Raw genomic sequence first — 15,894 nt, forward strand, 5'->3', positions numbered from 1 at the left:
AATTCACGTCTGGGGAATCCGAGCGGGGGCTATGTGGGAATTCTGGTAACATTCTTGAAACTTCTCCACAAGTCTGAAATTATGTAAAAGTAAAAAGCTATAAAACAAACAGAAAAGTCTGTCTAGAAATTTAAAAGCCAAAACTGACCCTCTGGGGCCTCCCTTCCCTGAGGTAGAAGCCAGGATGGTGGGGCCTGCTGCCAGAAGGCCCAGGGGAGGGTTTTAGAGGGAAAAAAACTGGGGAAGCACAACACATTTGTTAAAATAATGGTATTTGTTGCAGTAACAACTACTATGTATAAAGCTTTAATTATGTGCCAGGCTTCCAAACACTTTTTTAAAAAATGATGTTAAGGACGCCTAGGTGGCTCAGTTGGTTAAGCGTCTGTCTTCAGCTCGGGTTGTGATCTCAGGGTCCTGGGATCGAGCCCCATGTCAGGCTACCTGCTCAGCGGGGAGCCTGCTTCTCCCTCTCCCTCTGCAGCTCCCCCTGCTTGTGCTCTCTCTCTCTCTCTAATAAATAAACAAAATCTAAAAAAAAAAAAAAATTATGTTAACGTGTTTAAGTCTCAGAACAACCCTATCATCATCCCCAGTTTACATTTGAGGAAACTGAGGTACAGAGAGGTTCAGTAACCTGTTCGAGGTCTCTCAGATCATAAGTGGTAGAGCCAGGATTGGAATCCAGACCCGCTGGCTCCAGGTTCCTCTCCTGGCCCTCAGAAGTGTCATATCAAAGGTTCAAGCCAAGACAAGCTGAGGAGGAAAAAGCGGATGGAGCAGAGACTGGACATCGAAGCCACACTACTCAGCGATCCCGGGAGCACGGCTCTGATGGAGAAGAGCTACAAAGGCGCTCCAGCAAAATCCCAAAGAGGGAGCAGCAGTGCATCTACCAGCAAGGTGTCCAGAGAGATAAGATGCCCAGTAGCTACCGTCACTCAGCCTGCAGGATAGGTTTCTATCTGTTGGATTGGGTTGAATTAGTGTCCCCCTAAATTCATGACCTCCTGGAACACCCAAATGTGATCTTATTTTGAACTAGGGCCTGTGCAGATATAATTAGTTAGGGAGCTTGAGATGGAATCATCCTGGATTTAGGGTGGCCCTAAATCTATGACTGGGAGAAGGACATGTGAAGATGGGGCAGACACTGGAGGGATGTGCTCACAAGCCAAGGAATGTCTGCAGCCACCAGAACCCGGAAGAGGCAAGGAAGGATTCTTCCCTAGAGCCTTTAGAGGGGGGTGCAGCCCTGCCCATATCTACAGTGCAGATTAATGGCCTCTAGAACTGTGAAAGAATAAACTTCAGTTGTTTAAGCTGCCAGATTTGTGGCCATTTGTTACGGTGGCCCCAAGAACTTAATGCACCTGTGATAAATTCCCAGGAGGGCTGCCCCTTGCTCGCTCAAGGCCTCTTCCCTCCTTCTCCCTCAGTAAGACCCCCTTTCCAGGAGGAGCTACATTGTGCATGGTTAAAAATACACATATCTCCAAACTCCTTTACAGCTGGGAGTGGCTGTGGAACCCAATCCAGACCAATGGGGGTATAAGTTGAGATTTATTGGCCAAGACATCTGGGAAAACTATTTCTAAGTCACAGACTCGGGGGTTCTGCTTCCAGTAATGGCAGAAGGGCTACAGTCCAACCAACCATCCTATACATGGAGACCATAACCTCCAAAAAAATGTAAAATACAACTCCCTGATGCTTATCAAGAGAAGCAGACAGGTGGAGATGTAGGAGTCAACGTTTGGAGGAAGGGAGATAGCACCGCATGAGTCTCATACATTTTTCAACTTTTTGCCCGAAGACAGGCCCAGCCAGCACCATGCAGTGTTGGCTAAATGTCTGCTAAGAGCCTGAAGTCTTAAAGAACCAGAAGGCATAGCATCTAGAAAGGAGAGGGGAAACCCCAGAAAGGAGAGAGCCGCAGGAGGGGAGCGTCCAAGTCTCTCGCTGACCCGTGAACCAGGCATGCAGAGAGCAGACTCCAAGCAGAGCAGCAAAGACCAACAAAACCTGAATGATTTCAGCTGCCAGACATTGCAGTGGGGCAGTGTCCAGAATTTGAGTCCAGACAAGTTAATTTCCTGCTCAAAGAATAACCATCTAGTCTCCATGATGCATTAACACAATGTCCAAGATACAATCTGAAATTACTAGACATACAAAGAAATGTTTTTACAATGTCCATACTCAAGAGAAGGGGTCAGCAAATGATGCTTTGCAGGCTGGCCATCTGCTTTTAAAAATGAAGTTTTATGGGCACCTAGGTGGTTCTGTTGGTTCAGTGTCCGACTCTTGGTTTCAGCTCAGAGCATGAACTCAGGGTCGTGAGATGGAGCCCTGTGTTGGTCTCCATGCTGGGTGTGGAGCCTCCGTAAGATTCTCACTCTCCCTCTCCCTCTGCCCCCCGCCACTTGCACTGTCTCAAGAAAAAAATTAAATTTTACTGGAACACACTCACGCTTATCCATTTATGCCTATCTATGGCTGCCTTCAAACCACAAACACTTGGTTGAGGCTTCATGAGAGAGATGCTATGGCTCATGATCCTAAAATATTTACTGGTTGGGTCCTTTAAGAAAAAGTGTGTCGACTCCGGCTCAAGAGAAAAGGCAATCAATGGTGAGTGATCCCACAATGACCCAGACATAGGAATTAGCTGACGTATCTATGCTGAAGTCATAAAGGAAAATATCTTCAAAATAAATGGAAAAAAAAAGAAATTTCATGGAGAATTAGAAAATTAGGAAAAGAACCAGATGGGCATTCTAGGATGGAAAAATATCATATCTGAAATAAAAGGGACCAAATCAGCTGCAGGAGGAAAAGCCTGCAGATCTGGGGTGGGGGTGGCAGGAGAGGCCCCCCCCCAATGCCCTGCGGGGAGCTGCCAACAGGGTCATTTCCGTGGACTTGACCATGTACTTGTCAGAAACCAGTGTGAACCAGACATCAGTTATTATCCAATGTCTGTGATTTTTGCAATCCAGCTGCATAAGTGCTCATGCAATATTTTTAAATCCACATTTTCAAAGCCTAGGTATACACATTACAGAGAAAAGCTATCTCCACCACCAACGGAAAGAACATAAGTGGGGTGCTGAGAACACAAAGGCTGAAGCATTGATGGTGAGACGTAAAGATCAGCCAAGCCCCTGTACCTCCCCCCATGGCTACAGCAGCTTGGGACACACGGGAACATATGACGGCAATCACCAAAAGAGGCTGATGTCCCCCCCTCCCCAGGTTCAGATGTGGAAGCCCTAACTCCTAACATGACGATATTTGGAGACAGGACCTCTAAGGAGTTAATTAAGGTTCAACGGGGGTCACAAGGGTGAGGCCTTGACCCAGTAGGACTAGGGGTGCTTGCCCAGAGCCCAGGACTCAGGGAGAAGGTGGCTGTCTGCAAGCAAGGAGCGAGGCCTCGGGAGAGACCGACCCTGCTGCCACCTTGATCTTGGACTTCCAGCCTCTAGAACTGGGAGGGAGTAAATCTCTGTTGTGGAAGCCGCCAGGTCTGAGCTGCTTTGTTGTGGGCACCCGAGCAGACTCCTCGCTGACACACACGGTATGTTCTCGGGGGCCAGCAGCATGCACGTCACTAGGAGCTCATGAGAGATGCAGACTCCAGTGCCCCAGCCCAGAGTCGCTGGACCAGAATCTGTATTTTTTCTTTCTTTTTTTTTTAGAGAGAGAGGGAGAGAGAGCGTGTGTGAGCAGGGGAGGGGCAGATAGGGAGAAAATCTCAAGCTGACTCCATGTCCAGCACAGAGTCTGACGCAGGGCTCGATCTCACAACCCTAAGATCGTGACCTGAGCCAACATCAAGAGTCAGATGCTCAACTGACTGAGCCACCTGGGCGCCCCCAGAATCTGCATTTTGACAAGCTCCCCGCCCCCACCCCATCCATACGTAGTCTGCACACATTAAGCGACATCTCTTCATCTCTTCCTGCTTATCGGATGGAGGTTTCCCCGAGGCGCCAGAAAATACTGCAGGGGTTGGCATCTCCCTGCCTCAGCGTGACGTTCCTGATAGAAGTTCCGAAAGTAAAACAGCCAAGAGTCTTCGAGGGGGGTTTTAAACGTTTTATTTCACAAACTGTTCAGATTTGTCCAAAAAAAGATACATCACAGAAACACTTTAGAAATCAAACCAGTTTTATTGAAACAACAGCAACGTGGTCCCTGTTCATGCAAAGCACACACACACACACACAAATTTACAATAAACTTTTGTACATAGGAAGTAGTAAAATACATCATTTTTCATAGAAAAAAGCACACATGTAAGCTGCGGGCTGAGTGAGCCTACAGACAATATAAAAAACCAGAACGTGATGGGGCAGAAATCTGAAGGAAACAAGAACTTTTCATTTTGGGGGCGGGAGACCCAGAAACAGTGTTGGCCTGATTTGTCATCTTTCTATGTGGGTTACATGCCGATGGCACGATGGGTCCTGTTAACACACAAAATGAGAGGTGGTCTCTAATCACAGGGGGTTAGACTTTGCAGCCTTGTTTCCATTTTCAGAAGAAAAATGGTTCCAGTTGCAAAATGTTCGTAAGTGTGGAGAGGAGAGCGAGTTCTGGCTCTGGGTGAGGACTGCCGATCCCATGAGACCGGCCAGTTACTGAGGCATCCAGCAACCGGGGGACTCGAGTCGAACGTGATGGGGTCCGCTCACACCAGACGTTTCAGATTCTCCCTTGGGAAGGATGCTTCCGGGAAGAGCCCCTGGATAGTCACGAATTCTAAAAACCCCAACCCTGCAGTCCCAACAAAGCCACAGACCACAAAAGGCTGGTGGCAGAGCAGGGGCTGAGGAAGTAAGCGTCCAGCAGCACAACACCTAGGATCCAGAAGTTTCCAAGTACTCAGATCTTTGGGCTGTCATGAGACACATAACTGACAGGCTGACCAAATTCTTGTGCTCTGACATTTAGGGCTGAATCGTCAAAACCTATGAATTACTACGAGCCCACAGTGCACGAAGGAAAAACAGCTCTGCTAAGTTCAGCTCCGTTGAGCTAAGGGTAGCATTGCTCTTACCCAATTCCTAAAGGTGGAGGAAGGAAGCTATTTACCTCCAGTGTGTGCACGAGGGAGGGATACTCTCGGCAACACATCAAGCTTACTTCCCCAGGTAGACTTCCTTGTCCGGACCATCTTGGTTTTGCTTTGTTTGGTTTGGTTTTTTTTTTTGTTTTTTTTTTTTTTAAACCCTCTGCTAGTTCCTTTGCCTTTGAAATATCTTGACGGAGGGTGAAATCAAATGTAAACCCGGCGTTCACAAAAGTGAGAGATCAGCCAGCCTCGTGGCGGAGGGTAGAATTTTACCTTCTGCAAAGCAATGCTATTTACAAAAAGTTATTTTATTTCACTGTGGGTTTCTGGTCTGGGCTCATGAAGAACTTTTATAAACTGGGACCCAGAGAGCACCGCGCTCCTCGGAGCCCGAGGAGGATTTGGCAAGAATTGTTCCACAAAAACAGGAAGAGAAATCCTTCTAGAGTGTTACCATCTCTTGCTATTGCACCGCAGGCTGGTTTCATAACCACAAACTGTTCTTCTTCCCAGAGCTGCTAACCTGGGCGAGGAATGTACTCAGTAATCCATTCCTCCCACTGCTAAAAACTAGGTCATCCGATGCATGGGGACTCTGCGGATTTCATTGTCGCTTTTTAAAAGCAGCAACAAAACAGCCCTCCTTCGGCTGTTTGTAGACACCTCAGTGGAACCAACAGACACTAAGAGTTGAGAAAAAAAAAGGGGCGGGGGGAGGGTGTTGCCAACAGAACTGCTTGCAAAGCAAAGACCCTGGTGGGGAAGGTGATGCATAAACCAGTCTGGGCTGGGCCAGGAGCCGCACGGGGAGGGGGCAAAGAAAGGATGCTGGTTCATTTGTCCTCAAGGAGACCAAAGGTCACGGCAGCAAACAGACGGGCCACGTGGACAAAGGGAAGACAAAGACAAGATAAATCTCTGGAGTTACTGTGGAACTCTAAATAAACCAGCACTGCTGTCTACAGAACCAGCCTGCTGGAGGCGGGGTGCTGGCAAGGGAGGGGGCGGGGCAGGGCCCGGGCCTCACTGCCCCAGCCCCCTGGTTCCAGCCCATGTGTCTGACCAGCAAACATTACACCCATTTTTCTCCATTGGTAGGGATGGACTGTGTTTTCAAAGTTTTTAAATAACCACCTTCTACTCCATTCCTGAAACTCGCCTTGCAGGCGCTCACTCTACCTCTTCCCGCCCCTGCGTGCCTCCCCCGGCGTGAGCTCCAAATCCCCGCCATCTCCGAGGGCCTGGAACCCTCTCCCCGCCGCCCACCGAGAAGCACCAGGGAGGAACGCCTTGGTAACTGTCCGTGCAGAGTGGGCACACAAACGGAGACCCTCGGCCTCAGCAGGACCAGTCACCAGCTGTCCGGCCGGGACGCTGTTTCTCCATGTGGTTCGAGACAAAGGCACAAAGGGTGTGACACCGAACGCCATTCAAAGGAAGTTTCCTGCCTCTCTATATCCCCAGCCCACCCACCCCCCCCAAATGACAAAAATAAAAAGCAAAACCCTGAAGCCCTCTTGAAGACGCATGCCCCCTTCTCCCCGGCGCTGGAAATTCACTGCCTGACAGCAAAGATCCGGAAGGCCTTTCCGTCTCGAGGGGTCCTCAAGCTGAAAAAGAAGGCAGAGGGCACATTACTGAAAGATCAGAAGGGTCTTCTACAGAACTGGCTCTGGGAAGGGAGAGCGGGGTGCCCCCTGTCCCCGAGGTGGGAGAATCGTGGCCGAGGGACAGAGGGACACCTCCCCGTGGCTGCTGGAAACACAGCTCCTGTCCCCGGGGCCAGGAAGAGCCGGCAAATTCCATTCTCTTTGCAAACGGGCCTGGGTCTGAATCTGGGTCAGGCTGGGCTGTGAAGTTCTTTTCTTTGAGCTCCATCTGGGTTTCGCCGGCCCCAGTCCGTCTGAACCAAGTGCACCCTCCGAGGCCTCTGCTTGGCATTGGCTACCACCTGTCGACCTCCACGGGGGCCATCTGGCTGACTGGCTGAGCCGCGGTTAACTGAAACAGCACACGCCGACGGGGCCAGGACACCGCGCCGAGCACCGCGCAAAGCACTGTGTACACGCCTTTTCACCTTCGTCGCGTGGTGGGTGCCATCCGTGACCTCGTTTTGCAGGTGAGAAAACAGCAGCAGTAGAAAGCAAGGACTTACTACCCAAGGTCACACAGCTACCGAAGGTCACACAGCTGGTAACAGTCATTCTCTCAAGGCAGGAGTTAAGGCCTTCGGCTAACTGAGGGCTTTAAAAAAAAAAAAATAGCTCTACTGATGGGGCATCTGGGTGGGTCGGTCGAGTGGCCAACTCTCGATTTCGGCTCAGGTCATGATCTCAGGGTTGTGGGAGCGAGCCCTGTGTCAGGCTCCGCACCGAGCATGGAGTCTGCTTGAGATTCTCTCTCGCTCCCTCTGCCCCTCCCCACCCCAGCGCGTGCACACTCGATACATAAATACATAAATAAATAAAAATTAAGAAACCCCAGCTCTACTGAGGTATAACATGCCATGAAATTCACCCTTTTTAAACTGTACGATCCAGTGATTTTTAGTGATTTTATAGGGTTGTTCAGTCACCTCCTCAAACCAGTTTTAGATGATTAGAATCACCCCCAAAAGACTGTTCACGCCCAGTTTTAATCCATTCCCCTCCCACTGGCCCCGGCAACTTCTGTCCGTGCAGATCAGCCTGTCCTGGACATTTCACGTGAATGGGATCATACGATACGCAGCCTGAGCGCCTGGCTTCTTCCGCTCAGCAGGATGGTTCTGAGGCTTATCCCATTTGGCAGCGTGATCCGTACTTCCTTCCTTTTTATGGCTGAATAATATGCCATCACAGGGACAGCCCACGTTTTCTTTAGTCCTTCCCCAGCTGATGGATATATAGATTCTCTCCACTTTGGGCATCTATGAAAAATGCTGCTGGGAACGTTTGTGGGCACACGCTTGTAGGGACACGTTCTTCTTTTGGATATATAGTGGCACCGCTGCGTCCATAGGTGAAACACATGTTCGCCTTTTTAAAAAGCTGCCCAACTGTTTTCCAAAGTAGCTGCCCCATCTTATCTCCCCACCAGCCACAAGCGAGGGGCTTGTGGGGGCTCTGCATCTTCGCCAGCCCCCGTTGTGAGGCTCACAGCTTGCGGTACACAAAGAGCCTCCCCATGCTTTGTATTCAGCAGCACAGTATCCTATTATTTTTAAAGTATTCCAACAGAGCTAACTGGGTCCCTATTCATGGAGCTCTAGTAGCTCCTAAGATTTTGCTATTGCAAACAATGCTACAGAGCGCAGTCTTGTCCTTGGGACTTTCCACACACATATGAGAGCACCTGCAGATCGGCCCCAAGGGGTGGTATGGCTGGATCACAGGACACACGCGTTTGTGATCTGGACAGCTTGCCAGACTGCCCTCCACGAGGGCCCCACCAATGGACAAGTCCTATCAACAGCACGTGAGGCAGCCAGGGCAGCCCACGAGCTCGCCAGCCCGGTGTGGTATCCAGCTTTTGGAGCTCAGCCATTCAAGAGCGGGGCATGGCATCCACACAGAGTTTTCACTTGCATTTTGCTCATTATGAATGAGTTTGAGCATAAGATTAACAGCCGAGCCTTGATTTAAGCATGATTTCCTGTAAGAGTCTCCCCTCCAGCTGAAACTGCCGGACCAGACAGATGGCCTTTGCCCTCTCAGACGGCTCGGGAAGGGTAGCAATCCTTGGGAAGCAGGCTGCTTGGAATTCCTGGTTGTTTTCCCCCTCTCCCCACGGCAGCTCCGTGCTTCTGGCTACCCTGGGACTGAACTTTTGAAACCTGTATCAGATGGGAGCACTTGGCGAGATGGGGCCGTGAGCAAGAGCCAGGCGTCCAGACAGAGCAGAATGCTGGGCCGCCGGCCTCTGCACCCACAGCTCCCCACCAGACCGCGGACGGAGGGAGTGGCCGTGCCGGGGCTGGGGTTACCCCGGCTGCCCTGCTGGTTTCTGGAAAGCTCAAGTTCCAGGGCCCTCCTCAGGCCTTTGGGCTGCAAGATTTCCCCAGATTCTCTGCCTGAATGAACAGTCTGGGAGAGCCACCCAGAGCCGCAAGGTTCTCGTCTACTCCTCACGGTGGGCAAGCCACACTGGGGAAAATACCAAGGTTTGTGTCTTTGACTTACTACTGTAAATTCTAGAGACGAGGCAGTGGCTTCTCCCCATCACAGGGCCTCAAATAACCCAGGGATGAGATGGCCAGTCAGGCTGTCATCCGGACAAATGCCCCAAGGTACCTATGAAGCATTCCCACTGAGCAGCCCATCCACCTCAGAGGCAAAAAGCAGACCCTGCAGAACGGGGTGAATATTTCTTAACACATCAGACCAGCGTGCTGACACCACCGAGGGTGTCGATGTGACAAGTGTCAGTCTCATCCACTGTGTCAGGCGGAGAATTCCTCTGGGATTGGGCTACTCGAAAAGGCCTTCGGGTGGGTCCCCATTTGTTTGTACCTCAAACGCAGACTGAGCCCCCGTCCTGCTGGCCGAGTCGGCGGCTGTGCGTGTTTGACGAAGAGTGGGTGTGATTGATAAACTGTAAGCCAGCCTTCCCACCCGCCATTCCTAAGCCTCGCCCTCTGGTCCCAACTCTCTCCTTGGGTTGGTTGTAACTATCACACACAGAAGAAGGGAGTGTCCGTTGGCATGGCATTTCCGGGCAATTTCCATAAAAGGCATTGAACCATTTTAATAAAGGGTTTAAATAATTTTCATAAAAAGTTTTGAAAAAAATCATTCAATGAGTTCTGAACCAATTTCTGAACTCAGCAATTTGTCTGTCATTCAACCGGTGTGCAGCTGAGCACCTACTATGTGCTGGGCGCTGGGCTGTGTGTTGGGGACATGGGGTTAACAGAACTGATGAGGTTCTTGCTTTCACGGACCTTAGACTGGGGGTGAGAGATAACAGCTAAATATGGGTAAGAGATCATCTCAGAGAGTGACAGGTCCTGGTAGTAAAACCACACAGGGAAAGGGGACTGGGTCAGGGCAGGGGTGAGGGATGCAGAATAATGGGACCAGAGTAATGGGACCGGGGCAGGGCAGGGGTGAGGGATGCAGAGTCATGGGACCAGAGCAGGGCAGGGGTGAGGGATGCAGTCATGGGACCAGAGTCATGGGACCAGAGCAGGGCAGGGGTGAGGGATGCAGAGTCATGGGACCAGAGTAATGGGGCCAGAGCAGGGCAGGGGTGAGGGATGCAGTCATAGGACCAGAGTAATGGGACCAGAGCAGGGCAGGGGTGAGGGATGCAGAGTCATGGAACCAGAGTAATGGGACTGGAGCAGGGCAGCGGTGAGGGATGCAAGGTGATGGGACCAGGGTCATGGGACCGGAGCAGGGTGGGGGTGAGGGATGCAGTCAAGGGACCAGAGTAATGGGACTGGAGCAGGGCAGGGGTGAGGGATGCAGAGTCATGGAACCAGAGTAATGGGACTGGAGCAGGGCAGCGGTGAGGGATGCAAGGTGATGGGACCAGGGTCATGGGACCGGAGCAGGGTGGGGGTGAGGGATGCAGAGTCATGGGACCAGAGCAGGGCAGGGGTGAGGGATGCAGTCATGGGACCAGAGTCATGGGACCAGAGCAGGGCAGGGGTGAGGGATGCAGAGTCATGGGACCAGAGTAATGGGGCCAGAGCAGGGCAGGGGTGAGGGATGCAGTCATAGGACCAGAGTAATGGGACCAGAGCAGGGCAGGGGTGAGGGATGCAGAGTCATGGAACCAGAGTAATGGGACTGGAGCAGGGCAGCGGTGAGGGATGCAAGGTGATGGGACCAGGGTCATGGAACTGGAGCAGGGCAGGGGTGAGGGATGCAGTCATGGGACCAGAGTAATGGGACCGGAGCAGGGCAGGGGTGAGGGATGCAGGGTGATGGGACCAGAGTCATGGAACTGGAGCAGGGCAGGGGTGAGGGATGCAGGGTGATGGGACCAGAGTAATGGGACCGGAGCAGGGCAGGGGTGAGGGATGCAAGGTGATGGGACCAGAACAGCATGGGGAGGCAGCAGCTGTGTGTCAGGCTAATGACCAGGGGACCCCCCACCTAGCAGCTGGGGGTGGGGGATTCAGGGTCAGGTGACAATGGGTGCAAAGGCCCCGGTCTCAGCAAGTCCCCGGAACGGAGAGGAGAGCCAGTGAAGGGTCTCAGGGAGGGACAACACATCGAGAGGGTGGTGGGACGGGGAAGGATTGTATCCACTGTGACCTTGCACGGTGAGGGAAGGGGCTTTCATTCTTGCTGCCAAAGAAACCGCTGGGGGCAGATCTAACCCGGAGCAAGCTCACTGCCCCGTGGAGAGAGACCGTCCGGCGCCGTGACCAATCTACTAAAAGGAAGTTATCTTAAGAAACTGTTGGGAAAGTACACGGGCTTGTGCAAAGATGTTCTCTGCTGTGTTGTTTATCTCAGCAAAGCAAAACACAAACAAAAAACCTAGCCCGGATGTCTGTCAACAGATGTGTGTCTGTCCACACAAGGGAAGAAGATGCAGCCACTGAAACATTGGTGTGGCTACCTGGGTCGTGGCCTGGGAGCATGTTCAAGTGGTTACTGACTGGAAAAACCAGTTAACCTAACAATACACAGAGTCTGGTCCCTTTTGGGTAAAAACAAAAACAAGAAAGAAGGTGTTGGTGAACAGAAAAAAATCTGGAAGGAAACACACCAGAATGTTGACACTGGGTGTGGGATTTTCAGTGATCGTAATCTCCTGAAATTATCTTCTTGAAGTTTCTTAAAATTAAGATTTTAATCTCTTAAAATTAATTTCTTAAAATTATTTTAAAATTAAAATTATTTATTGAGGTCTCCCAAATTTTAAAAAGAAAAGGATAGAAGGGAGGGAGAGAGAGCCCACACGGAAGACCCTCGCAGAGCTGGGGAGAACCAGCCCTGGCCACAAATCCCCGAGGGGGCCCCTCCAGCTAACTCCGAGCGCGCAGGGCGCTCATCTGTTGGGGCTGAGCTGTGACAAGGGCGCTCTGGGAAACGTCCAGTGTCTGCAGCCTCAGGGGGTCACAACTCAGCCCTGGTGAGTGGTTCGCGGCAGGAATGCACCCCTGGGAGCCGGCAGCTCTGCCCCCCCATTGCCCGCCAGATGCCACCTAGGTCCTCATGTAATCTCACCCCGTGCACCCCTCGAGGCCACCCCTTGAGATCTCTAAGGGTCTTGCCGCTTACAGAAAGGGAACCAAGGCTCTGAGAGATGATGCGATTTGCCCCAAATCGAACACCTTTTTCCAGGTGCAGCTGGGATGTGGACCCAGGTGTGTCGAGGCCCCTAACCATGATCCTGAGCAGTCAGGCTGCGGCTGTGCCATCTCCGAGGGCGACATCGGCCCACCCCAGGTCCCGGAGGGAGAGGGGAGGTTGCAGGCCCGCAAGGAGCAGCAAACATTGGACTGCATCCGGAGCTGCCAGTGAAGGTCACTCAGGGAGGGACTGATGGCCCTTTGGCGCCAGACCACCCACACTGCAATGACAGTACGGCACGGAGCTCCCAGCGCGGGGCGGCCTGTCCCGGGAAGGACCTTGGGGTTGCCCACGAGCTAGCGGCTCGCTCCAACGGAGTCACGGAACCCAGCGTCCAAAAGACTGCAGGAAAGGAACCCTTCACTGCCCTCCTGGCTTTTTAAGTGTGCGATTTCTTTTTAATTAAGAAATATCATTTCTAGGGGCGCCTGGGTGGCTCAGTCGTTGAGCGGCTGCCTTCGGCTCAGGCCATGGTCCCGGGGTCCTGAGATCGAGCCCCGCATCAGGCTCCCTGCTCGGCGGAAAGCCTGCTTCTCCCTCTCCCACTCCCCCTGCTTGTGTTCCCTCTCTCGCTGTGTCCTTCTGTGAAATAAATAAAATCTTTAAAAAAAAAAAAGAAATATCATTTCTACATATACGTGTTCATATACGTACTGATATGTATATACGTATGCGTGTATAGATGTTTGTGTGTTGCGTAGGTATTTTGTTTGTTTCGAAGATTCGAACCTTGTTCTCCCAGAGTCTCATCTGTTTGCTGATCTTCCAGGAGAATTCAAGAGTCAGACGCGGCTTCAGATCTTATCTGTAGGACCTTGGTTAGTCCATTTCCCTGAGCCCGTTCCCACATCTGTAAAACAGCGTTCGTGGAAGCCCCGAGTCCTTAGGGGCACTAGGAAGAGAACGCGAGCTTCTGCAGGGCAAGCACGGGGTCGGTGCACGGGGTCAGCGTGAGCTGCAAACAGCGTCCCTCCTACACGGTTTCCCTCGGGGAAAGGACGGTGTGCCTGGCATGCGGCGGGGCCGCACACGGTGATGGATGCACTCTCCCCACAAAAGCCCGAACTCCGTCAAAACTCTTCCCCTTATTTCATGAAATATAAAAATATCCTTTAGGGAAAAGAGTTTCAGAACAGTGTGTGTCGTATGCTCTCCATCTTGATTTTTACGCGTGTTGTATGTGCCCCGGGGGAAAAGGCTTGGAAAGCTATAAATGAGCAATTAACAGAGGTCAACAGGGCACCTGTGGGGGACTCTTATTTTCTACTCCCGAGACTTATTAAATAATAAGTATGTATTTCTTTTCTAATAAATACGTTTCAAGATAGAAACAAGTGCACCCTCATACTGAACGTTCCCCCTGGCCCCTCCTAGGCAGGGCCTGTGGCCCAGGCTGAGGGACCTATCTGTGGCGTGGAGTCACATGTGCTGGTGAAGAGCATGGGGGCTGTGGTAGGCGGTCTGGATCCGATCATGGCTCTGTGGCTTGCTGGCTGGGTGACCTTGAACGAGTCACTTAACCTCTCTGTGCCTCCCTTTCCTTGCTGATAAAGTGGGGATAACAGGGGTCCCCACTTCATGGGGCTGTTGGGGGGATTCGATGAGCTACTGTGTGTACAGATCTTAGAGGGTGCAGGAGGGGCCAACCCACCCATTTGCACAGCAGAGGGAACCTGACACCCAGCTGTGGTCCAGCTGGCTTGTGGGAGAGGGCAGAGCTCATGCCATCTGGAAACAACAGCTTAATGGTTTCTGCTTCTCCGAGTTTCTGGATACACTGAGAGATTTTCAGACACCTAACCCTTAAGAGTCCCAGAGCTGGGCTGCCCAATAGAGGCACCAACCAGTCACAGTGGCTACTGGGCACTTGAGATGTGACTCGCCCAAACTGAGAATGTGCTGTGTGTGCACCATACACACTAGATCTCCAAGATCTTATTTATTAAAAAAAAAAGAATGCATATTTCTTATCAATAACTTTCTATTAATACGCATTAGAATGGTAGTATTTTTGATACACTGAATTCAATCAAATATATTCTAAATTTCCCCTTCTTTTTACTTTTTACTGTGTCTACTAGAAAATTTAGAATCCCGGGTGGCTCATAGTTAAGTGTGTGCTGGACGTGTCCCAGGAGGTCAGTGCCTGGCACACAGAAGCTGCCCCACAAACACAACATGAATAGCCCTCTTCTGGATGAAAGTCCACCTACACATATACCATCTACCTCTGTATTATGTTTGTTAAAACCAAGTGACCAAGAATGCTATCTGTCTTCACTGGTCTATTTCCCAATCTCCTTGTGAAATCGATCTTAAAAAAATGGTCCTCGTCTAGGAAAATTTCCTGAACTGATATCCATCCAGATGTCCAGCTTCTTTATGAGAATATTCCGGCAAACCCTAGTCCCAACGTCGAAAGCTCTTCCTGACACCTTTCCTTTCCTCTGCTATCCTTTGCGGGCATGTGTGTGAGAAAGAAGATTCCCGTCCTCCCAGAGTGTCCCACTTCTGCATACTCATCCTTCAAAACTCTCAGGAAATCCTCTTCTAGAAAAAGACCACTGCTAAACCAAAGCCACTTTGCAGCCGGACTGACTTTTGGCCCATGCGCTGAGAATTCTTTTCAGGAGGCTTTTGTTTGCTTGCTTGATTGGAGGATTCCCTAAATTTAGAATGAAGTTTGCTGTGCACAGGTCCCAGAGTGTCCAGTATCCACAACTCCCTTGGGACTGACTGGGATCTCTCTCGGGTACCAGCAGACGTTGGGGACAGAGCCACCCTCTAGCCCCAGGCTGGATTCCCACAGTCCCTAATGGGAACAGGCTCTGGGGAGATTTCTCAGTCCTGGTCTCTGTGCAGAGGGCTGCTGAGGCCCCCATCCAAACAAGGGGAGGGTGGGGCATGGGTGGAATCACGTCACCGAGGAGGAGACTCCAGCTCGTGACACTGGGCCCTGCTTCATGTACTCAGCTGCCTGCCCTACCCCAGAACAGTGATGCCCGGGGTCCTGCAATGGCAGTGGTCATTTCTCTTTTCAGCTCTAACGCCACTGGATGACACGCCCCACCTGGGCAGAGATCAGCTGTGTGTTCCCTGCTGGATCCAGGTGCCTGGGACATCGTGCATGCTCACCAAGCATATGAGCCCTGATGGGTGAGTGTGCAATGGAAGGATGGATGGAAGGATGAAAGAGTCAGTTCCCGCAAGATGCTTTCCCCCTTGTGCCAAAAGACAACCCACGCAGCCCATTTCTTACGTACAAGTCACTTGGCCCTGCGTGCAAGAACCACGGTGCCCGGCGGTGTGCAACAGACCTTATAAGTGCTATCATAGCCAAGAGGGCCCTGGATTCATCGGGCACTCACAGTGAGCCACCAGGCAGTGCTCGGCACAAACCATCTCAGTGATCCTCACGGCAACCATGTGGCAGAGGAGAGACCAAAGCTTGGGGAGCCTGCCTGCCCAAAGACACCCAGCTGGCGAGCAGGGGAGCAGGCTCCCAAATGGCCTAGCCTC

At 51.5% G+C, this 15,894-nt stretch overlaps 1 protein-coding gene across 1 annotated transcript in view; it reads right to left on the minus strand.

Moving 5' to 3' along the window:
• Positions 1-4,154: 4,154 nt before the first annotated feature.
• CRISPLD2 (cysteine rich secretory protein LCCL domain containing 2) overlaps positions 4,155-15,894 on the minus strand; it is a 63,354-nt gene continuing 51,614 nt past the window's right edge. Inside the window, exon 15 of the mRNA XM_027618792.2 lies at positions 4,155-6,693. Coding sequence (XP_027474593.1) covers positions 6,639-6,693 — 55 coding nt within the window. The 3' untranslated portion in view covers positions 4,155-6,638. The remainder of the gene's footprint in view (positions 6,694-15,894) is intronic.

This window comes from Zalophus californianus, chromosome 17, assembly GCF_009762305.2.
Source record: "Zalophus californianus isolate mZalCal1 chromosome 17, mZalCal1.pri.v2, whole genome shotgun sequence".
Classification (NCBI taxonomy): Eukaryota; Metazoa; Chordata; class Mammalia; order Carnivora; family Otariidae; genus Zalophus; species Zalophus californianus.